Genomic DNA, 25,669 nt, shown 5'->3' on the forward strand with positions numbered 1-25,669 from the left:
ACTGGTAAAATCAACCGAAATATGGGTCAATTCAACCGAAACTTCTGTCAATTTTTATCCATCGTAACAAGATGTTGAATCAACTGCGCACAAATTGTTGATTCGTAATTGACCGTTTTAGTAGTCAAATGAACAAAAAAAGTTGTTGCGACAGCTTGGTACGACGAAAGTACCTATGTTGCGGCATTTGCAAGGTGAGTTTTCACCGAGATCTTTTCATGGTAGAAATACAATCGGAGTGCTTGCCGAACAGTGCCGAGGGGCGACCCTGCTTAGGAAAAATTTCTTCTAATTGAAAAACGTTTTTTCTAACATTTTTATGTTGCTTTGCCCGGGGTGTGAACCCAGGGTCTTCGGTGTGGTAGGCGGAGCACGCTACCATCACATCACGGCGGACGCCATATACATACATACGTAAATATGTGCATACATATAGTACACAGCATACATAAGTACAAAGTAGAGAGCGCAGTGAGCGTAAAATTCTCTTTGAAATTTGCTCATGTATTGACTGTTGATCGCTGTTGAAATGATCAGTTATGTTAACAAAAAAGCAGTTAGATTGATTACGAATCTGTCAATTTTACAGAATTTTGTTAACTTAAGAGCGACAATTTCTCTTCTGTTGAAATGACTAAACTAATTTGTTTGCTTGATAAAGAACTCGGTCGAATTAACCATAATTAGATCAATTTCAGCGAATCTCCGTTAAGTCAAGAACAACAGAACCGATTTGTTGATATTACTATCACCATTTCTTTCTGTGTAAGGACACTACCCGAAGGCCTTGGGGAGTGTTATCGATGTTCATGGTCATTTTCCGGATGCAGATCCGGTACGTTCCGGTACCAATCCCGACCATCTCGGAAACCATTTGTTATGACCACATGCGACCTTCTAGATCCATGAGGAGCTCGGGGTCGCCAGAGTCTCGGCTGTTAATGAAACAGGATTCGCCACGGATAGGTGAGGTTGACAATAGGGTTTGGAGAAATATTTGGCATTTTAGTCGCCTCTTGCGACAGACATACCTACCGCGGGTGTATTCTAACCCCTAACCCGTTGGAGGGGGGGGGGGGGGGGGGTAAATGGTTCCACACGGTTCTAACAAAGTTAAAAAAAATGACCTACAAAAGAAAAACAGACCCAAAAACTTATAAATGGTTTCAAAAAGTACCTGGTTCCAGCAAATTAAATGGCTTCAAAACAGTCATCGATGCTAAAGAAGTTCGAAAAAGGAAACTGGTTCAAAAAGAGTAACAGTCACAGAAGGTTTAATAAAAAGAGAATATTTTAAAAAATATACAGTTTTAAAAATGACTAATATTTCCAAAGCATTAACCGGTCTCAAAAAAGGAATTGCTTTGAAAAAGAAATAGGCTTCCAAAGGGTAAATGGTTTCAAATATTTAGCAAGTTGCGAAAAATTATGCGGCTCCAAAAAAATAGTCCGTTTCAAAATAAATTGGGTCCTAAAAAGTAACCGGTAAAAGACTTTATATATTTTTATGTTTATAAAAAGTAATAGGTTCCATGTAAGTACCCGGGATATATAAAACTGGTTTTAAAAAATACCCAAATTCAAAAAAACATTTTTAGCAAGCCTCCGGTCACGAACGAATAAAAATCGATGCTTTTCAAATGATTTATCGATCAGACTGATCTTACACTTCCAGCCAGAAAATTCAATTGTATTTTGCCAAGTACCAGGTAAGGTTTTCCCTTTTAGTGCATGACTAGCCGGACCCGTGCGCATCTTGCTCAACAAAAAAAACAAAAATCTCATATCAAATGTCAACAGAAATCAGCTGTTCTATCAATCAATCATCTATCAATAAAAACTTGCATGCGCTTGCGCTGCCATCTGGCGAATGTTAGCAACTTCCAGTAATGAAGTGTTAGTTCTAATCAAATATTCACAATAGTGTCATAGTACAAATAGATTTGTTTATGTGCTCATAATCGTTTATTTTTAACAAATTATTTTAATAAAATATAGCTAAACAAAAGCACTACGACCAATAATCCCCAACTTTATTTATAGATTTTGATTCCAAATAGGAGCGAAAAAGGGACCTGCACATAAAAACAGCAATTAGAAATAATATATAAGACACAGTGAAGTCTAGTAAGGCCAGTATGTTTGTTCTTCCTACGGATCGCGACAGGTAGTGATGTCTATGTAATAACTGTCAAATTTTTATCACGTTGTTGCCGACCAAAGTCCATCTAGGTAGTTGAAACTTTGTTAGAATCTTCTACGGATAGCTTTAGTTACTGTTATAGACGGTCTTTTTTACAAGATGGCACTGAAGATGACACAATGCACCAACTGACTTGTTTCCAAACCAAATTTGACATAGATAATAGAAGATTTTTTCGGTATTTCGATATACGTCTACATTAATTTTAAAGGGAACATATATTTTAAAATTTACACGAGGAAAGGGCCGTAAATAGGTTACAATTTCACTTTTACAACTTAGCTGTTAAAATAAAAATATCCCAGATTTCTTCAATCCGCACCAGGTGAAACATCAGTGAACATTCACTAATTTTCGAGACCATCTCAACAAAACCTTCAAATTAAAATTTTTTCCGGGACAGTCTACTGTACATATATTTATGTGACAAAATTAAATTCTTTCCTGCGTTATCTATTGCCTTTATCACTTATTACAAATTATCAAGTAAGTAATTTTTTTTTAAATTTACACGAGGAAAGGGCCGTAAGTAGGTTACAATTTCACTTTTACAACTTAGCTGTTAAAATAAAAATATCCCAAATTTCTTCAATCCGCACCAGGTGAAACATCAGTGAACATTCAGTAATTTTCGGGACCATCTCAACAGAACCTTCAAATTAAAATTTTTTTCCGGGACAGTCTACTGTACATATATTTATGTGACAAAATTTAATTCTTTCCTGCGTTATCTATTGCCTTTATCACTTATTACAAATTATAAAATAAGTAATTTTTTTAAATCTGTTATAATATTTTGTTTTTTGTTTGCACTTACCTTTTCGCTTCTGACATAATTCGCTGGGAATTTAGGCGATAGCGAGAGAGATGACACCGACAATGGAGAATATAACGTAGCGCTAGAGTTGCCAAAGTTGGCAAAATTGCCAACACTACCATAGAGGGGCGTACCCGGTGATGGAGGCGTAAGTGGAGAGCAAAGTTGCGGCAAAGATGGAGCGCGAATGCGTGAATGCATTTTGTTTGTTTATACTTTTTTTAACAAAAAATAATTATCAATACACTACACTTCCTTGCCACAAATTATTAAATTTCATTTAAGCATGAGAAAGAGAAAAAAAAAATGACGGAACATCAAAAACACAAGCAAAATTGCACTTTGCTATTCAAGAGTTTTCGAGATATGTATGTATGTATTTACACATATTTTAAAATTTTTGTGTTGAAATTTTTTTTGTTAATTTACCAATGAACAATTGTTTTTGTTATAGTTGTAATAAACAAATGGGCACTTGTCGCAAATTATATGAATGTGAATGGATTTTGATTGATGGCATTAATGCGTACATTGATAATTTGTTATGACGGAGCACCAGTGGTGTTGATAGTGGCCGCGGTGATGACGGAAAATTTGTTGCGCTCGAAGGAATTACGGACGAATGCATTACGTGTTTGAACAGTGCGCATTCACAATTACAACTGACAACAAGTGGGACAGCTCGGCTGGATTGGTTGGGTGTTAGTAGGTAAGACAGCGGCTGTTTTGCCACCTAACTAGGTAGGTGAATGTGCGTTGTTGTAGTACGCCAGGCTTGTGAAAAGGCCTATGCATACACTGAGCGGAGCCTAGAGGTGTGAAAAGTAGCAGTTACACTAACGATGTACATTTCATAGACGGACTTTAGTAAATTTACGTTGTTCACTTTTTTGTTACAATGTGGTCTATTGTTGTCCGCTAATAGTATTTTTTTGTTATTAATATTTTAAAATTTTTTTAGCATTGAGAAACTGTCAATGGAGAATGAAAAGAATAAAACCACACAACACAATAGTAAACAAATTAGGTACACATATACTACACACGCGCGCACACTAACATGCATTAATGGGCACAGTGTTGTGCAATAAAATGGCAACACAAAATGTGATGTTTTCACATGTATAGTAAATGCTGGTAATATGAACCTTGTTAGGTCAAAGGATACGACGTTTCTAAGCATCTCAAGCCATAAGCCACCAAGCAGAACTTTCCGTCCTGCGTTCTATTGGACTCTGGATCATATTTCTGTTTGAAAGTTTTAAACCTCTAGATCACGAGAAGATATAACATCCTTGTTTTCAGAACTCCTGGGCAGAAATGGGCATGCCCCGTTGGTACCTTTCGACTGTGTTAAATATTTACGAAATATTTTAAACAGGAAACTGTTCTTGAGGCCCAATGTGGAGGAGAGGATCAGTTGCAGATGCATGGGTGCCATCAGTAGGAGCTGGAGAGCCTATCATAGGTGATAATCTGGCTTTTGAGATGATAGTCAAGCGAGTTCTGCTCTTTCAGGGTAGTGAGATCTTTGTGGCATGAAGAGGATAACGTGCGACCTGCAATAATTATTGGGTTACTATCAATATTGAGCACGGGGTTTTTACGGGTCACTGTGAGAAAATATTTGCCGCCTCTTTTCACTTAAAGATATATTTCTTGGGAAGGTCTACACTAACAGCAGTGAAACAAGTTTGGAAATTTTTCTTTGATCAGCTGTTGAGATCAGCTGGAATCTGCAGAAAGCGCTAACATTTGGCGCTGTTTAAGACCGATGCAATAGTTAAATTTTCGTCAGAGGTAAATAAGATGGGTAGGGACTGCGGTCAGGACTCCACTGGGCTCACTAGGCAACCAAGAGCGGTCAGAGAAGAAGATGTAACTCAAAAAGCCATATATATGCCACGAATATAGACCGAGTGGTTAACACCTCATAACGGAGGGTGGGTAGAGGCCAAGGCCAGGGCTCCAGTGAAGTCTCAATGGGACGGATTGTGAAAGGCTTACATAAGGTTAGCTGCCAATAATATATATTCAGAAAATTTCACTATGTAGCAAGTGAACTGCGTCTGGGACCATATTCCCCAACGTTGACAACAGTAAGGCAATAAAGTCCATTATCCGTATATTCGTTTTTATCTATTTCCTTCTCTTTCTCCTTCACCTCACACTGCTCTTTCCCACGGTGGTCCGCCGTGTCCTTCAACATTATTAGAACCTGTATCTAAGTACTCAATGTCTAACAGTCCATTGAATGTTAGTCACTTTAAAATTTTTCTCTATATGAATTGAAATATTCAGAATATGAATTGTAATTTACTGAACATGATATGTAATTTTCTGAATATTAATTTTAAGTTTCTGAATATCAATTGCAACTTTCTGTATATGAGCTGTAGTTTTCTGAATATGAAATGGAAGCTCTAAATATTACATAACTGGAATTTTCTATGAATTGCAGTTTTCTGAATACGAATTGAAATTTTCTGAATATCAATTGTAATTTCTGAACATGAATTGTAACTTTCTGAATATAAACCGAAAAAGGTGTAGAAATAATAATTTGAACAAATCTGTTTATACTTCGCATTGCCTTTATATTACTCCACACTGTCGATATGAATCGGTAAATTCTAATTACGCGAACCGTGAAATGCTACCCGTATATCGCACGGCACAGCTTCAAGCCGCTATATACCCATATTTATTTATTTGTTATGAAGTAATGCCAGTAAAAATAAATATCAGACACAAGCATGATTATTAGTTATTATTGTGTATTATTATAAATTTTTTTAGTTAGAGCGTACAAAATGAATGCCCGACAAAAGCAGGTAGTTCCCACCGTGGCGTATCAGTAATTGAATTTTACAGTAATCAGTCGCTACGGACTGAACGATAGCCGCTACAACAGCTACAACATTTACATTCATATTTAAAATCATATCGAATTTGACAACTAACATTTTTACGTTTCTCTATATATATACTTTCGTCACACACTTGTTAAATTTGCTGTTTTGCGCGTTTGCCGATAGAATTGTACCAGATAGCAAAAGTAAATAATAATAATCAGCAAAAGTGGAAGTGAATGGAAGAGCATAAGGTATAAATGAAGAGAAAAAACAAGTAAGGAAGGCTAAGTTCGGGTGTAACCGATCATTACATACTCAGTTGAGAGCTATGGAGACAAAATAAGGGAAAATCACCATGTAGGAAAATGAAACTATGGTAACCCTGGAATGTGTTTGTATGACATGTGTATCAAATGGAAGGTATTAAAGAGTATTTTAAGAGGGAGTGGGCCATAGTTCTATAGATGGACGCCATTTAAGGATATCGCCATAAAGGTGGACCAGGGCTGACTAGAATTTGTTTTTCGAGATATCGCAATAATGGTGGACCAGGGGTGGACTAAAATTTTTTTGTACGATATGGGTATCAAATGAAATGTGTTAATGAGTATTTTAAAAGGGAGTGGGCCTTAGTTCTATAGGTGGACGCGTTTTCGAGATATCGACCAAAATGTGGACCAGGGTGACCCAGAACATCATCTGTCGCGTACCGCTAATTTATTTTATATGTAATACAACGAACAGTATTCCTGCCAAGATTCCAAGGGCTTTTGATTTCGCCCTGCAGAACTTTTTCATTTTCTTCTACTTAATATGGTAGGTGTCACACCCATTTTACACGTTTCATCCCTTTATTCGTATTTGGTATAGAATTGTGGCATTTTTTTAATTTTTCGTAATTTTCGATATCGAAAAAGTGGGCGTGGTTATAGTCGGATTTCGGCCATTTTTTATACCAATACAAAGTGAGTTCAGATAAGTACGTGGACTGAGTTTAGTAAAGATATATCGATTTGTGCTCAATTTATCGTGTTAACGTCCGAACGGAAGGACAGACGGTCAACTGTGTATAAAAACTGGGCGTGGCTTCAACCGATGTCGCCCTTTTTCACAGAAAATTGTTATCGTCCTAGAATCTAAATTTCACAAGCATTGGTACATTTTTGTTCGACTTATGGCATTAAAAGTATCCTAGACCATATCTTTACTGGAGTTGAATGTTGACATAATTTACTTATATACTGTAAAGATATTAAATTTTTTTGTTAAAATTTGGTTTAAATAAAAATTTTTTTTTAAAGTGGGCGTGGTCGTTTTCCGATTTTGCTAATTTTTATTAAGCATATATATAGTAATAGGAGTAACGTTCCTGCCAAATTTCATCATGATATCTTCAACGACTGCCAAATTACAGCTTGCAAAACTTTTAAATTACCTTCTTTCAAAAGTGGGCGGTGCCACGGCTATTGTCCAAAATTTTGCTAATTTTCTATTCTGCGTTATAAGTTCAACTCACCTACCAAGTTTCATCGCTTTATCTGTCTTTGGTAATGAATTATCGCACTTTTTGTGTTTTTCGAAATTTTCGAAATATCGAAAAAGTGGGCGATATCGTTCATTTTAAATAGCGATCTGAAATGAGTGCTCAGGAACCTACATACCAAATTTCATCAAGATGCCTCCAAATTTACTCAAGTTATCGTGTTAACGGACGGACATGGCTCAATCAAATTTTTTTTCAATCCTGATGATTTTGATATATGGAAGTCTATATCTATCTCGATTCCTTTATACCTGTACAACCAACCGTTATCCAATCAAAGTTAATATACTCTGTGAGCTCTGCTCAACTGAGTATAAAAATAAAAATATGTAAAACTAAAAATTAACAAGGTAGAAGCTGCTTTTGGAATCGAAATGCAAATAAATGAGAGGTAACGATGCAAGAAATAATTTCGAGTATTTTACTTTGTAGGCATGGAATGTAGTGAAGGCCGTAGAGTGGATGAGAAGAAACTGAGGGAGGCGAAGAAACAGCAACAAATACACACCTATCGCTTATTAAGGAGCTCAAATTTAGTTCAGAATATGCTTAATTAAATTTATTTCAAACAAAACTGCGAAACAATGGCTATAGTGGGCTTGAGACACCTCGAAGCCAGTGAAATACAATATTTGCGAAAAATAGTTGTTCAAGTAAGAACAGGCTCTTAGCGTATTAAGCTTCCACTATGTTAAGGTTTTTTCTAAATATAGTTGATGGTGGCGTATTTATGATGTTAGGTATCAGATGTTCACATCGCACTCCTCGATATGGCCTCTGAAGCATTTCACGTATAATCGATCGGGTCTCGGAGCCAGTGAAAAATTTAGGCTGACTTACTGATTGGGTGTATTCAAAGGGGAAGTCGACGGTATCAATAATATGGTGGACAGAATGGGCTCCAAAACTGTGGATCGAACTATTTCTTAATCAAAGTAATCGGGACGGCACAACATTACAATATCAGCGGCAGTTTCATGCGGACCTTTTAGCTGGAGCTGGAACCGGAAATGGCAGCAAACACGGAACTTGTAACCACGCGAACCAGTTGAACGCTCCTTTTACTTAGTGGGTCTCAGGGCGGCTAAGCAATCGCTAGGCTCTCTTGTCAGATGTCGAGTCCTTGTAAGTAGTCGTTGATGCCAAGCCCTAAGTAGAGCTACTATGGTTCACTATGGCTCGCAAGGGTGATTGGAATATTGATAGCGCACAGCAATAACCAATGCGATGTGGCGCAATATTCTTACAACTACAGCTGGTTTGGTTGCATGGTGAATGACGATTTAGAGACGACTCTACTTACTGTATGCTTAACTGCCCATATTTTGACAAGACAATACATAAATATAGGGCATCGAGGTTTGGGACATCATAAATATCCTTTAAGTATTCAAATGAGCTGATGCCCCATAGTTGGAACAAATGCCACCCAACCGAACCATTGTGGCATAGGTGTGTGGTGCTGAAAAGTAAACACTATATAGTCTAATCTTACGGCTTTTAATGAGGGCCTTTTTCAGAATATATTAAGGAGACCCCTGAAGATGTGGTAAACAGATCCATGCTGTAGAAAATTTCATAGCCAAAAATTGAAAACAGTCACAATCTCAACCTGTTGTAGCCTTAAAACTGTTGCGTAAGTAAATTGCAACTTAACGGCATAAGGTGTTCGAAGAAAAATAGTGAAGAAGAAACCAGAAAACAATTTGTCACTGTTTAAAATGATCTCATCTTCCTACATACATAGGTAATGTTTTTTTTTTATCAACTTTCACAACTGATAATTATACAGCTTTTTATTCAATGCTTTTCACAAATTATTATTGTTTTCGAGCACCACATGATAACAAAAAAAAAAACTAATATTAAGAAAAAATTCAACAAAACATTTGAAGCAATAAACGAAAAAGCGCAAAATGTGTTGGGAGAAACCGAAGCTCATACATCATAGTTTTAGTTACAGAATGACCTTCATAAATTGATAAATTATGAACGCCTTTGGGTTGAGTGTACTTTGTGTTTTTCGGCTTAATCTGTTTTCTTCATTGTACATTTTTTGTACTCGTCTGGTTCTTTTTTATTCAACTTTCTTTTACGAGATGAAGGTAGCAATTTTTTATATGCTCACGTAGTTATAATGAACAGCTATTCAAAGGTTTGTTTACGGCGATTTATACTACTTTTAGATTATCATACAACGTTGGAGGTTGGTCAGATGTAATCAATTAACATTTGTTAAAAGTAATAATTAAATAATTTTTCAATTTTTAGTTACCTAACACATGCTGGCCCTTATTCGAAGTTTTACTTTCTCCCATAATATGACTCACCAGGAAGAATTTTCAACATACAAGATAGTGTTATTAAACACAGAACAACTGTGGGAACACTTCCAGAACACTTTAAGAAAAATTACTGAATAACAGTTTTAGACTTCTCCAGGTAATTTGTATACCCTACATCTGACTTTTCGAAGTATATGGCTACTCTATATATGGATACTCTTAAAGCTTTTACCTAATTTATAACTGTCTATTGAATTGGTTGCAGCCGCTTTGATTAGTCATGTTGATGAATTTCAAATTTTTCACTTATCTGCGTGCAATAAAAAATACAAAATCTTGCTTGCAACTGCTTGCTAACAATTTTGCTCGCACAACTACTGTTTTAGGAAACATGTTCTCAGTTTTAAGAGAATTTGGTCAATGACAAACAGCACCAGCTTACCAATGCAACAAGTGTATGAAGTCAATAAACTACAGAACATTTTGTATGATTAATCACTGAGTTGCGTGTTATTACGATGGCTCTTTATCTAGCGACTTTGTGGATCATAATTGATGAAATAAGTTGAATGTTTTCAGGCATGTTGCGTGGAACCATATTTCGTAAGATGAGTACTGTGCCGAAAAAAATTGTCCCCTTGTTTCTTTGCTTGGAACTTTTGCATTGAGTTTCTGATAAAACTGTTCTTAGTTTCAATGTAAAATGAGAACATTATAAATATTTTTCAATATCCCTAAATAATTTTGATGGGCTCGAAGATCTAATATTCAACTTGTATAACAACTTTGTAAAAACTTAACAACGAAATAAAAAATGATGTATTATTATTAGGCCTGGAAGCACTGCGACCTTTGTGTACATCTATTGCGCATGACCTTTCAGCCTAATTTTGTATGTGGCTTCAGGGTTTTTACTCCATATCACATGGGGATTAAGAGTAACACCACATAGATGGCAGAGTCTCTGCCTTGCCAGAGCGACGCATTCGCAAAGAATATGAACCGGCGTTTCATCCTCCAGCTCGCAGAAACGAAAAATTTAAGTATCGGATAGATTTAACTTACGTAGGTGATATCGTAGACCACAGTGTCCCGTATAGTACCCAGTGAGAGTTCGTAGATCTTCTCTGCTTAGATTAATGAGTTTGGCTGATACTTTCGTTGCCGGAAGTATAAACAGTTTGTGTGCGATTTTTTGAGTCCACATAAGGGTTCTAGACCATAGAATGCTGATGTAGCTGCTTTGATATGTAATCTGCATGTTCATTACCTTTTTGCCCCTGATGTCCGAACCCATCCTAATAAAACCTTGTTTTTGGCTCCCAGGTCATTAAGGATTTCAATGCAGTCATCCACTAGGTTAGATGTAACTGTATAGGACAAGACACGCAGGGCCGCCTGGCTGTCCGACATAATGTAGATGCTCTTCGAGAATGAGCCTCTCCGTAGACATTCTCTACCGCAAACTTCTGTGATGTTGTAAAAAAAGGCTCAACATTTGAAAACTCTCGTAATTTATAAAATTTGCATGACAATGGAGACACTAAATTTGATTTGATAGACAGTGCAGATCGGAAGAGTGTGTCAAAGACGAAAAACCCAAATCTAAGGTAGCTAGTAAGACGGACAACAAATTTGTTCCGTTAGTATAATTTCTCCGTAAAGGGGATACCGAAGCAGACTATGAATAATAACCGCGTAAGACATTCTCTACCGCAAACTTCTGTGATGTTGTAAAAAAAGGCTCAACATTTGAAAACTCTCGTAATTTATAAAATTTGCATGACAATGGAGACACTAAATTTGATTTGATAGACAGTGCAGATCGGAAGAGTGTGTCAAAGACGAAAAACCCAAATCTAAGGTAGCTAGTAAGACGGACAACAAATTTGTTCCGTTAGTATAATTTCTCCGTAAAGGGGATACCGAAGCAGACTATGAATAATAACCGCGTAAGAAACTTAAATAATGCTGAAGCCAGGCATTGTAATGGTTGAAATTTCTCACGAGCACGACTTTCTCTCAAGATTTTGGTGTGTCGAAAGATCGCTTCTCAAAATAAATAAAAATGATTCTGAGATTGCATCGATAACTCAGTATCTTACCTTTAGAGCTTACATTATTTAGCTTAAATATAGAGAATGAGGAAATTGTTCATATACAATAGTTTGTTTCCATAACAGCTCAGATATGAAATAATTCTAAAAAATCAAAGCCTTAATAGTAACCAAAAGGGGAAAGGTAGACTAAGGTTTCATATACCAGACGAAGCAATCGGTATGGTTAACATTAAGTAGTATGTTTCACTCACTATTCCAAACCTTATCTTTGGATACCGGGATTTTAGTAGAATGAAAAAATAGTTGACAGGCTAACAGCTCAGACATCATGTCTTTCAGGCTTTCACCTAAAGGTAATCCTTCCCTGGTAAGTGGCACTGGTAAATCGCAGTGAAGACGGCACACCTCCGAAACCAGTTTGCCCCCAAACTATATTTGGCAAAGGATGCCTGAAAATTGTTCCAATATACATCAATTATCCACGATGTCGGAGCAAAACTAAATGAATAACTTAATAGTATGTTTTGAGTTCTTTATTTTTGTATGCAGCCCTAGCATCATGGAAAGCGAACTTTCCTTACATTTAGAAGTAGTTCGACCCATTAAAAAAATTGAATTCGCATGTTATTTAAAGGAATTTACCTACCTATTAAATATGACATAAATTTTGCAAGAATTCGACTGCTGATGGAAATATCACCCAATCTCTCTCTTCTGCAGCTGTTTCGAAAACGACCTTGATCTGCACTCTTATTAAAAAAACTTTGGGAAACATCCCTTTCTCATCATAAATTCAATACAATTTAAGAGGTGGTTCATTTATGAAATAAAAATCACAGAGAAGATGTTCCTCAACCTGATTCTGAGGTAGGGCATTTTTGAATCAAAGCCTTGGATGCGGCTTTTTTAATTAAAAAATTTCGAGATAAGGATATCTTTAAACAAATTCGCGCACGAAATGGGGCATTTGAGAACTGGCTGTTCTACCATGTCGTTCCATATATATTTGCCATTTGCTTTAGATAACTTGTGTACAATCTATATCTTTACAGCGAGTCTGTAGTTATTTCAGGTTAGGTGAGTCACGTAATGCTTGAAATACAGTAAATTCGAGGGGTATTATCAAATCTCTTGCGTTTTCTATACAAAATGCATACAAAGAATGAATTTGAATTTCAACATATCAGTGCGTTACAAAGTGCATATATATAGTCTCACCGAAAATACCTATAGCTTAAAAATAAAATTATCCGTGTTAAGCTTTGTGTATTTCTAGGCGTCATAACTGAGAGTATAGAAATGGTTCTAGCATACGTTTGAGTTACGCAAATAGAGGTTGGTTATTCTCGATGAATCCCTGATAGTGACAGCCTTTCATTTCTAGGTTTTCAATTGAAAAGTGACGGTAATGTATGTGTTCCCACGAAAGCTACGTCGACGGAACTACCATGATTCATATCTTGTACTTTTCAAACTGTTAAAGTTGAAAAGCTCTACAGATATTTCTTATTGGGAAACTTACGGATTTGTGTTTTTCTATTGATTCATATATGAATAGAAAACTGTAAACCGATTTTTCAGGCCGAACCTGTCGTGATGAAGTTAGATTCATTTTCACCCGCTGAGAACATTTTCCAACGGTTATAAAATGCGTGTGTTCCCTTGCGCACCAGAAAAATTTTCGTATAATATAAAGATAAGCTGTTCTAAACATATGACGCACTTTTATCTCAAAGTAAAAACCTTAGACGAAAATTTGTTTGTACAGCAACTCCAATGGTCTGGGGCAGTGAGAAAACCGGAACGAACAAAAAGCTGAATTGCCGTCGCTCCAACTGAATTTAGATGATTATAAGAGGCATATTTTTCATAACATTAAAATTAGTAGATGTACATTATGATGCTCAATGGAAAAAATCGATGTGTGTTTTTTTCTACTTGTTTTTCAAGTCAACGTAACATCCATAGCCTATATGAAATCATTTTTTCACATTTTCCGCTTGACAGCAATCTAACAAATATGGCGGCAACAACGATGGTGTCAAAAGCAAAACCATCAAGCGACATTTGTTTAACACAACAACAAAATCGAGGTCATTGCGAAAGCAATAGCATACAAAAAACTAAAACAACAATAAACATAATGTACAAGAGCACAGAAGCAGCTACAACAACAAAGAGACAAAAAAAACAACGAAGACAAAAATAACACTAAAACTACAAATCTAAAAAAAAAAAACAACAGCGAGTAGATTGCAAAATAAAACAAGGCGGCTTGAGAACAAATCAATGAAAAGGCTTTTAGAATTATTAACTCGGAATGCACCTTTCTCAAAGAAGAAGGAAAAAACTATGCAAAAGGAAATAAAAAAAATAAAAAAGCACAAGAAGTTGGATAAAGAAAATATTAAGCTAAAAATATTTAAACAAAAACCGAAAATAAAGTTAAAGCTACACAACAACAACTAAAACAACCGCAAGTAGTGAGTATTGCAAAAAAAACAAGCAAGGAAGGCTAAGTTGGGGTGTAACCGAACGTTACATACTCAGCTGCCAAATTAACTAATTTTCTATTCTGCGTCATTAGGTCAACCTACCTACCAGGTTTCATCACTTTATCCGTCTTTGGTCTTTCGAAATTTTCATTAGGTCAACCTACCTACCAGGTTTCATCACTTTATCCGTCTTTCGGTTTTTCGAAATTTTCGATATCGAAAAAGTGGGCGTGGGCGATTTCGTTAATTTTAAATAGCGATCTGAGATGAGTGCCCAGGAACTTACGTACCAAATTTCATTAAGATACCTCAAAATTTACTCAAGTTATCGTGTTTACGGACAGACGACCGGACGGACTTGGCTAAACGTATTTCTTTTTTCGCCCAGATCATTTTTATATATAGAAGTCTATATCTATCTCGATTAGTTTATGCCGTTACGGGGTACCGTTATGCGAAGAAAATTAATATACTCTGTGAGCTCTGCTCAGCTGAGTATAAACAAACGAACGCGTACATAAAGCAAAGCGCAAAAAATTGTAAAATTGTTAGAGAAAAAATAAAACAAAAACAAGTAAGGAAGGTTAAGTTCGGGTGTAACCGAACATTACATACTCAGTTGAGAGCTATGGTGACAACATAAGGGAAAATAACCATGTAGGAAAATGAACCGAGGGAAACCCTGGAATGTGTTTGTATGACATGTGTATCAAATGAAAGGCATTAAAGAGTATTTTATGAGGGAGTGGGCCATAGTCCTATAGGTGGACGCCATTTAGGGATATAGCCATAAAGGTGGATCAGGGTTGACTCTAGAATGCGTTTGTATGATATGGGTATCAAATGAAAGGTATTAATGAGTATTTTAAAAGGGCGTGGACCTAAGTACTATAGATGGACGCCTTTTCGAGATATCGCCGTAAAGATGGACAAGGGGTGACTCTAGAATGCGTTTGTACGATATGGGTATCAAATGAAAGGTGTTAATGAGCATTTTAAAAGGGAGTAATCCTTAGTTCCATAGGTGGACGCCGTTTCGAGATATCGCCATAAAGGTGGACCAGGGGTGACCCTAGAATTTGTTTGCACAATATGGGCATCAAACGAAAGGTGTTAATGAGCATTTTAAAAGGGAGTAATCCTTAGTTCCATAGGTGGACGCCTGTTCGAAATATCGCCATAAAGGTGGACCAGGGGTGACTCTAGAAATTGGTTGTACGATATGGGTATCAAATGAAAGGTGTTAATTAGTATTTTAAAAAGGAGTGGGCCTTAGTTCTATAGGTGGACGCCTTTTCGAGATATCGCCATAAAGGTGGACCAGGGGTGACCCTAGAATTTGTTTGTACGATATGGGTATCAAATGAAAGGTGTTAATGTGTATTTTAAAAGGGAGTGGGCCTTAGTTTTATAGGTGGACGCCTTTTCGAGATATCGCCATAAAGGTGGACCAGGGGGACTCTAGAATGAGTTTGTACGATATGGGTATCAAATGAAAGGTGTTAATGAGTATTTTAAAAGGGAGTGGTGGTAGTTGTATATGTGAAGGCGTTTTCCAGATATCGACCAAAATGTGGACCAGGGTGACCCAGAACATCATCTGTTGGATACCGCTAATTTATTTATATATGTAATACCTGCCAAGATTTTAAGGGTTTTTTATTTCGCCCTGCAGAACTTTTTCATTTTCTTCTACTTAATATGGTAGGTGTCACAACCATTTTATAAAGTTTTTTCTAAAGTTATATTTCGCGTCAATAAAACAATCCAATTACCTTACCATATTTCATCCCTTTTTTCGTATTTGGTATAGAATTATGGCATTTTTTTCATTTTTCGTAATTTTCGATATGGAAAAAGTGGGCGTGGTCATAGTCGGATTTCGTTCATTTTTCATACCAAGATAAAGTGAGTTCAGATAAGTACGTGAACTGAGTTTAGTAAAGATATATCGATTTTTGCTCAAGTTATCGTGTTAACGGCCATGCGGAAGGACAGACGGACGACTGTGTATAAAAACTGGGCGTGGCATCAACCGATTTCGCCCATTTTCACAGAAAACAGTTAACGCCCTAAAATCTATGCCCCTACCAAATTTCAAAAGGACTGGTTAATTTTTGTTCGACTTATGGCATTAAAAGTATCCTAGATAAATTAAATGAAAAAGGGCGGAGCCACGCCCGTTTTTAAATTTTCTTTTATTTTTGCATTTTGTTGCACCGTATCATTACTGGAGTTGAATCTTGACATAATTTACTTATATACTGTAAAGATATTAAATTTTTTGTTAAAATTTTACTTTTAAAAAAATTTTTTTTTAAAAGTGGGCGTGGTCCTTCTCCGATTTTGCTAATTTTTATTAAGCGTACATATAGTGATAAGAGTAACGTTCCTGCCAAATTTCATCATGATGTCTTCAACGACTGCCAAATTACAGCTTGCAAAAGTTTTAAATTACCTTCTTTTAAAAGTGGGCGGTGCCACGCCCATTGTCCAAAATTTTACTAATTTTCTATTTTGCGTCATAAGTTCAACTAATCTACCAAGTTTCGTCGCTTTGTCGGTCTTTTGTAATGAATTATCGCACTTTTTCGGTTTTTCGAAATTTTCGATATCGAAAAAGTGGGCGTGGTTATAGTCCGATATCGTTCATTTTAAATAGCGATCTGAGATGTGTGCTCAGGAACCTACATACCAAATTTCATCAAGATACCTCAAAATTTACTCAATTTATCGTGTTAACGGACGGACGGACATGGCTCAATCAAATTTTTTTTCGATCCTGATTATTTTGATATATGGAAGTCTATATCTATCTCGATTCCTTTATATATGTACAACCAACCGTTATCCAATCAAACTTAATATACTCTGTGAGCTCTGCTCAACTGAGTATAATTAGTTCATAGACACGATCAAAACATGATCATGTGCGATCACAAAAAAAAAATCAGAAAAAAATAGTGTAATTTATATTTTTACAATTACTGTTTTTTTTTTGCGATTTTTAATAAAGTTTTTTTTTCAGCTCACTTTTTTTCCTCGCTTTGCGTTATTATACACATTTTCTTTATAACATTATACTCATTGATTTTTTTTCAGGCCTCGAATTCTCGACAAGATCACAGAAAACACAATCAATTAACCACCATCCTTGAAAATTGTTTATACTAATTCCTTAGGTCAATTTAGTATATTTTTTTTGCACAAATTCTTTAGCAAACAAGCGATCGCAATTAAGCTTTTTCTGTTCTGAGCTGCCGATCGCAGTTGATTGCGTCAAGCCGGCAGCTCCAGCACACGTCCGGGGGCGCGAGGGAAAGTTCCCAAAATTTAGTTAGTATATTTAACCAGCTCGCGTACACAGCCAAACTTTTTACGTTTGAATTCAAAATGAGTCTGAGGCAAACAAACTCAGGCGATCAACTGATCGCTAGTATCAGCGCATATTTAACAGCAAGCGCCACATTTTCCATTGAGTATTGGGCAAAGTTAAGCCGATCCATGCCAGCAGCACCACCACCAGCATGGCAGGCAGACAGGCAAGCCGCATCGAGTAAGAGGCACAAACTTTGGAGCAACAACAGCGCCACAAATGGCAATGAATGTATTGTGAATTTGTAGCAATAAAATAATGAAAAAAAAAACTATGGATGGGAGACAACAAAAGCGAACATTAGTTGTGTCCACACAGTTGAGTACGAAAAACTAGGAGCGCATTAAGCATAAATCGAGAGAAAGACAAAAGAACACGGTTCCAAAGGGAACTAGCAAAAAAATTAAAATTTAAAAAATAAAACTAAGAAATATTAGTTAAAAACATAAATGATTTTCAAAGCTCAATGATCCGTGTATGTACATTTTTAACTAACTTACGATCCTCTGGCTATGTCCTCCCCCTTATCACTTTCTTCTCTGACTACGCCCATGAATTTATTTACTTTTGTATAAGCGATACCTCATAGATCTGCAACATTTAATTAAAATCTCACCGTCTAAAGTAGGCAATTTCCGTCTCTATCCCCTCAGCCACGCCTTTGAATGCAGAAAAATATAGCGTAGTCGTCGGTCCTTGATAAGACTCAAATGTTCCATGAAAACTTACCATATAATCTTGGACAGTTTTTTAAAAACACCCTATCTCAGAATTCGGCTGACGGAGGTCATATAACAATATATATATTTTTTTTTTTTTTCAAAAATGCGCTATCTTACGTCACTGTGTCTTCAATTTATGTACAGATAGGGTAGTTTAGTGAAATTCTGAAACAGGCTACCTTTGAGTAAAATTCTGTGTTTGGGCGATCTTTAAACAAATCTTAAATAGGTTGTTTTTCCAAACATTTCTGATGTACGGTATTTTTGGAACTGCAGCCAAGACAGGGTATTATTTTACTCAGAAATCATAGTGGCATGCTTATTTAAGATTTCCTAACCAAATTTTCCAAAAAGGGACTTTCGAAAATACGAAAAAAATATAATCCGGAAGCAGCTCCAGGCCGAGGCCATATGAGAAGCGTCGATGTAAAGTTGAATGATTTTCTTCTACGAATGTAATTTGAACGATAGTACGGAAACCGCCCTCAAAGTACAGTTTTTAACCAAACTAAATTAAGTATAATGCTGACTACCATTCCATAACCGGATTCCCTGGCTGAGTTGATGAAAAGCGTATATGTTAGTTTAATTAAAATAGGTTTCAAGATGGTTAAGAGTGAACCCGATCGCCTCGTATATAACAGTGTCAATCTTCGGTTTGAAACCCATTTCTCACCAAACATCGATTTATAAGCGAATAAGGCAGATCTGACGTTTAAGACCTGCTCCTCGATGAATGCACATTTTCCAATTCAAAATGCGGTCGATTAATAGTTCCAGACAAACGAGACGGCGCGTTGTTAGGAAAATGGTAATTTTTAAAATGGCAACCCATCTTAGACGATCTTCCACTCAACGGAAGATATCATATTTCTATTTCAATGCGAAAAGCTGTACTACAGTGAGGCGGCAAGCAGGCTTTCAAAGACTAGGTAAGTAATTGAAAAAGTGGAAATACTATACAACAAAGCTACGGCAAAAAAAAAAAAAAAACAAGCAAAAATATGTCAGAGAAATATATGTGAATGTAAAAGTGTGTGCGCTTCAAAAGAGTAAGCGTGAGTAAATTGTAGAAAAGCAAGCTAAACAAACAAAAATTGTGAAAAAAGAAATAATAAAAAAAAACACTAATATATGGGACGCATAGGCTCAGGCAGTCTCTATGCACAAACACACATTCTCCATATTTTTCAAATGAAACTCATTCAAGCACCAGATCACTTCAACTGAGCGTTAGCATAGTGGAGCGCACTGGAAGCACACACACCCTCTGAGTTCTGCACAAACAACATCAGTTGGAAAAAAGTAGTTATGTATAGTGAGCAACTCTCCAGAGTTTCAACATTTGCATTAGAATTGGTATATTTGTTAATGGCGAGCGGCTACTAAAACAAAAAGTTGTTTGTGCTTACTCATCTGCGAAGAAAGTTGCTCTACATTTGTAGAGAGATGAGCAGCACACTCTCTCATTTTTTCGAAGTACAATTTCTGTTTACTTCCAGTTGATCTTGTTCCCTGATCAGCTGTGTGCTAGGAGAGTGCTGTTTGTGGCATTCATGTTCTGTGAAAGTAGTTATTTTGCTCTCTTATCTACTCCGTCTCCCGCTCATTGATCTATCCTTTTGAAATCAAATTTCTTTCTTCATTTCGTGATGCATTTCTTAGTTAGTTAAGCAGTAAAATTGAGTGGCATTTTGTTTTTATTCACTTAAATTGCTTTTTTTGCTTCTGTATTCGAATTGCATTGCTTTTGTAGGTATGAAGAGATGTGGCGTGCGTTGAACTTGAATATTTAATTAAATTGCACAATTAACAAATATTTCGTAATAACTGTTTACTCAGTTAATTTTAGCAAACATATTATTTTTACTCTTGATTAGGCGATAGATATTTGCCAGCGTTTTTAAATGAAATCCTTCTCTGGCATTTATTTATGCGTTGCCAAATATAACAAATTATATATATAAAATAGCGGTAAAATACACGCATAAGGGTGTATCAGACTCAAGTATGGATCCATTCGCTGTTTCTGCTGCAAAAGTATTTACGACATAGGCACTACCCGAGCGATTGGCACGGCTGAAAGGGGTGCTTAGACTATACCCGCTGTAATTCATTCCTGTCGTAAGAGGCATATAACATCCGAATCCCATAGCTGGGTTGTGCTCTGGGCTTGAAACGCGCCTCGTTAAAATCCTTAATAATGCAAAAACAAGGCAAGAAGCCTCGGATGTGATCTCACTTCTCTGATGACGATCACGCAATCGTTTAAAGAAGTAGGAATTGATGGTGTAAACCTGTTCTAACTCTTCCAAGACACAAAGGCTTATATCACCGTCAGATAGGAGGCACGATAGGCGGGTCAAGGCAGAAGAACACTAGTCTCCTTTGACGTCTTCCGTAGTAAATGTGAGAAGGGAAGCGCCACTCCGAACCAAGGTATTGATTTTGTATTGAGAAGATACTACCAATAGATGATGCGGCATCAAGGTGAGCAAGGAAGGGGCCGATCTTTGGTCATACCGATATATTATCTCTCGTCGACTTAGGATTGATTGTGCTTCTCATGGACCGGCCAGTTCAACCTAGGATTGATTGACAACGTCGCTTTTCGAAATATAGAATTCTGTGGTAAAAGGTTGCAGCATAAAAATATACTTCAAGCTACTTGGCTGACTTATGATTGAAGTATTTATTTATTGATACCCAGACGTCTAACTAGAAGAAAGAAATGTGAGGCAGAGCCACGTGGGCACGCTGAACTTCATATGATGGCTGATAGATAATTGACAGTAAAAATTACCGAAAAATTTACCAGCAAATCCGGCGGATGACGGATGAGCTCAAGAGCGGGATAGAGTCTTACAGGAATAATATTGGCGACCAGGTAAATAGGTATGCTCAAAGCTTCAAGGAAACACTTTTACTCATTGCTAAATAGCGGAGAAAATAGCCAGCACGATACCCTAATCCCTTTCAACGAGATAGTCATGTCGCCGTCCGACAATGACAAGCATGGCAATATCTACGCTAAAACAAGGACGTGGCGTTGGGTAGCGATGAAATCCCACCGAGCTATTCAAACAAGGAAGCGAAAAGTTGGTAAAGAGCAATGAACTTCTTTGCAAAATATGGTAGGAAGAGGGCATGCCTCTGTACGAAAGACTGACGAATTGATTAGATATTAACGATGCGACCACTCATAGTAAATTTACTATGGTCTTGATCTTGCTTCATTTATTTTACGACCTTATCAGGCTTCCATTGTTGAACTTTCAACAAATAACGAAGTACTTAATGTCTGATATGGCACCCTTCTAGGAAAGTAACTTCGGTAGCACATCATGTTGAGTTGTTAAAGGAGTAGACAAGTGTGGCATTTAGACTTAGGAATAAGTTCATGTAGTGCGTAACCTACCACTTTTATAACGGACAGAACAGAGACTGGCGATTAAGTCCCATGGATTGATTTGAATAGTATGTAATTGAGATTGGAATAGGAACAAATATACGGTCAATGGAAAGTAGGGTGAGGATCTTGCTAGTATTCTTTGATACGAGCAGGCGAAGATACTCAGCTTAAGCCGGCATACGTTCACTAGGAAATAACAGCGTGAACTAATTAACGAGTCACTAACTAATATGTAAGTTTTGTCGCATACAAAGTTTCACTTTTAAGCTCACACTGAAGTTTTTATTACAATAATTTAAAAAATGTGTAACTATTTACGACTGAAACAAAAAATTCAATAAAATTCACTATACAAGTGCTGGCACCTGTCTTGTGTTACATTGTGGGGGCGTCAATAATGTGAACCCACTTCGAAAATAACAACAAAGTCAATCAAAATAAATAACAACAAAGTAACAAACCAGATGTTAAAACTGTTTGGAAACAACGCATTCACTTGACTTAACATTGTTAGTACGTGTTGTTCCACATTTTTCAAGCCACCTCTTTTGGCTGCCTAACCAAGCGACTGACTTGCAACGCATTTGCACTGAAAAATGTTTATGGTGGGCGTTGTTATAATTTCACACCACGTTGCGCTCAAGTTTTCTTTACACGCCTACAATAAATATAATTTTAGTTAATTTTTTTTATTATGTGGCAAATGAGCGGGGAAGCTGCAATCTAAAAATATAGTGAAAGAAGTAATTTGTTTTAAGCGAAACTGTTAAATATGAATTACTCATTTAAAAAAATGGAAAGTCCATCGGGTACCACCTACACTTTTTTCAGCTGATAGTTGAGTTTCTGAAATTTTTAATTGAATTGTTTAAAGAAAAAAATTGCATCAAAATTTCCTTGGTATAATGAATTTTTGTAAAGTCGTGGCATTAAATAAATTGAAACTAATAAAAAAATCATTATCTGCGACAATTTTTTATAACGGAAATAAAGAAATTAATTATTATCTCCTTTTTCCTACTTTTAGCGAGATATTTGCTTTGTGGATTAAACAGCGCCATATACCACCCTTTTCATTTTTCTTGACAGAAAGTCGAATGGTCGCAGCAATCGCCAGCGGAATCAAAGCAAATCCGTAACCAAACATGCTCACCTCTGAGGTTATGTGTTTAACGTTTAGAAATATATACATTAGACTTGGTCGAAAAAAAAAGTTGCCAATGTCGGCCCCTAAATTTGAAGATTATGTTGAGAGGGTTTCGGAAAATTTTTTTTAATTTTTTTTTATCCTTCGAAATACAGCCGAAAATGTTTTTTCGTTGTAACTTGGTTATTTGAGGTCTGATTTTTAAAATTGATATGTCATTATTTTGGCCTTGAGAAGCTTCACATTTCCGTTTAATGTCCTTTTAAGCTATGAAGTCGTTTTCACATGATTAGGTCAGCTAACAAAATTTCAACTTTTTTTCTAGGTATTGGGCAAAACCCACTTTTTTGTAGAGATTGAGGCTTAAGTAAACAAAGTACTATCTCCGTTTTTCGAACTTAGCTTCGAAAAAATAGATATCGGCTTACGAAGTTCGAAATTCTACATGTCGAAATTTTATTTTTTGTTAACGCGTTCAGCAAATTGAAAGAGTAAAAATGTGGGCGTGGTCCACTCTTTTCCCTTATTTGAAGGGTTGAATTCTTTTTTTGAGAAATTTAGTATAACAGCTGTTATACGAGGTGAAAAGTCAGACTCTGACTTCTGAATACAGTCAGACTCTGACTTCTGACTTTTCACCTTTACTTTCATGATATTTGGCATATCTTTATTAACTTTTCAATGCAAACCCTGCAGATAAAATAACAGTCGCAATAAATATTGAAAGTGCTATAACTTCTTTGTTTATTATTTTGTAATATGGTTTCAAAGTAACATTTTCTTGAATTTTTAAGTACTTTCGTTTGGTAATGAAGGGGGGGGGGGGGGGGGGTAAAATTTTGTTAGCTGACCTAATCATGTGAAAACGACTTCATAGCTTAAAAGGACATTAAACGGAAATGTGAAGCTTCTCAAGGCCAAAATAATGACATATCAATTTTAAAAATCGGACTTCAAATAACCAAGTTACAACGAAAAAACATTTTCGGCTGTATTTCGAAGGATCAAAAAAAATTAAAAAAAATTTCTGAAACCCTCTCAACATAATGTTCAAATTAAGGGGCGGACATTAGCAACTTTTTTTTTTGTATGGGGACCAACCCAGTCTAATATACATTAATCTGGATCGATTTGTTGGACGAAAGTTAACCGATATTGCGCCATCGATTTTTCGATAGGATTTGGGCTCAGGAAAAAAACGCCGGTGATAACAGTTTTTTGAAAAAAAATTATTTTTTTGGGTTTTGGCGAGTGCTTTGGTCGAAAAATTTACCCTTTCGCCATTTTTTTTCGTAGGCTCGAAAATAATTTTTTTGGGTATGCGTAGTGCAACTTTTTTTCCTGAGCCCAAATCCTATCGAAAAATCGATGGCGCGATATCGGTTAATAAATCAACCCAGTCTAATATACATATATGCACGTATACAGTTACTCGTAACATAGAAGTGATAGTAACTCAAATTTTTTTCGTTAAATTTAGAAAAAAAAGTTGTCGTATGTTTTATAACAAAAAGAAAATAGAATAAGCATTTTCTTAACTTTGTTATTTAAAATTAAAGCAAATGACAATTGCAATAAAAGAAACACTAAGCAATGCCTGTGAAGTTGGCATACACAATCTCGCAAAAAAAAAAAAACAATAACTGTTCTGAATAGGTCTGAAATAGTTCTGGAGTTCCTGGCTTTTTAGATAGAAAAAAAGGTATAGTATGCCAACTTCACGCAGCTTACAAAATGTCGAAAATCGATAAACAAAAACTGTTCTGAGTAGCTTTTCAATAGTTCTGGAGTTCCTGAAAAGGATAAAAAAGTTCTGCAGAATTTCGCCAAATATCCACATTTTTCAAAAATTTGAAAAATTCGAAAATTTGGAAAAAAGTCAAAAATAGTTGTTCTGAGTAGGTTTTTAAAAGTTCTGGAGTTCCTGAAAAGGAGAAAAAAAGTTCTGCAAATTTACGCCAAATATTGACTTTTTCCAAAATTCGAAAATTAAAAAAACTTAAAATCAAAATAAAATTTGGTGTTTTGAGTAGCTTTTAAAAGGTTCTGGAGTTCCTGAAAAGGGCCAAAAAAAAGTTCTGCAAATTTACGCCTAATATTGACATTTGTCCACCTTCACAGGCATCACTGTGCACTCTTTAAAACTTGATTTGGACACGAGAAAAACTAATTTTTTTGTTTAATAACGAAAATGTTAAATTTTTCAAGAACTTGTTTTATTTTCAATAAAATATCTAAAATTGTTAAATATTTTATTTTGCTTTTTTCAGTATTCATAAAAAAGGTTTTGAATTTGGATATACTAATAAAAATATTTCAAAAAAATTTTTTTTTCAAAATTTTCAATAAAATCGTTTAAAAAAATTTAGTTAGATTATTCTAACGATAAAATTTATAAAATTCATTAATCTAATAAAAAAAAGTTAGCATTTTTGAAAAAAGGGCAAGTTTTGATCAAGAAAATGTTCAAATTTCAATTTAATGTTAGAAATCGTATTTTTTTTTCTTTTAGTAAAAGTGTTTTGGCAAAACTTAGAAATAATAAAAATAAAAATTTTTAAACATAAAAATATATTTTCTGAATAAAAAACAGTTTGTAATAAAATAATTAATTTTTAACAAAAAAAAAATTATAAAAGTAAAATTTTTTAAAATAACGTAAAAAGTTTTTTCTAAAAGCAGAAAAAATTTGTTAATTTCAAGCTTAAAAAGTTTGAATTACATAAAAAACAGAAACTAGAAATATATTTAGAT

At 35.7% G+C, this 25,669-nt stretch overlaps 1 protein-coding gene across 14 annotated transcripts in view; it reads right to left on the reverse strand.

Annotated features, from left to right (window-relative positions):
- The window catches only part of Wdr62 (WD repeat domain 62), a 378,801-nt gene that overhangs the window by 194,101 nt on the left and 159,031 nt on the right, over positions 1–25,669 (reverse strand). Inside the window, exons 1-2 of one of the 14 annotated variants that reach the window (XM_067768213.1) lie at positions 17,292–17,663; positions 3,021–3,271 (exon numbers count right to left, since the gene is read on the reverse strand). The exons of 10 other annotated variants lie outside the window; for them this stretch is intronic. In XM_067768213.1, the coding sequence (XP_067624314.1) occupies positions 3,021–3,221 (201 nt within the window). In that variant the 5' untranslated portion in view covers positions 3,222–3,271; positions 17,292–17,663. Of the gene's footprint in view, positions 1–3,020; positions 3,649–17,291; positions 17,664–25,669 lie in introns of those variants that run through there. 3 more of the 14 variants (XM_067768212.1, XM_067768214.1, XM_067768227.1) reach the window with 3 other exon arrangements.

This window comes from Eurosta solidaginis, chromosome 2 (genome assembly GCF_040869045.1).
Source record: "Eurosta solidaginis isolate ZX-2024a chromosome 2, ASM4086904v1, whole genome shotgun sequence".
In the NCBI taxonomy this organism is placed as follows: Eukaryota; Metazoa; Arthropoda; class Insecta; order Diptera; family Tephritidae; genus Eurosta; species Eurosta solidaginis.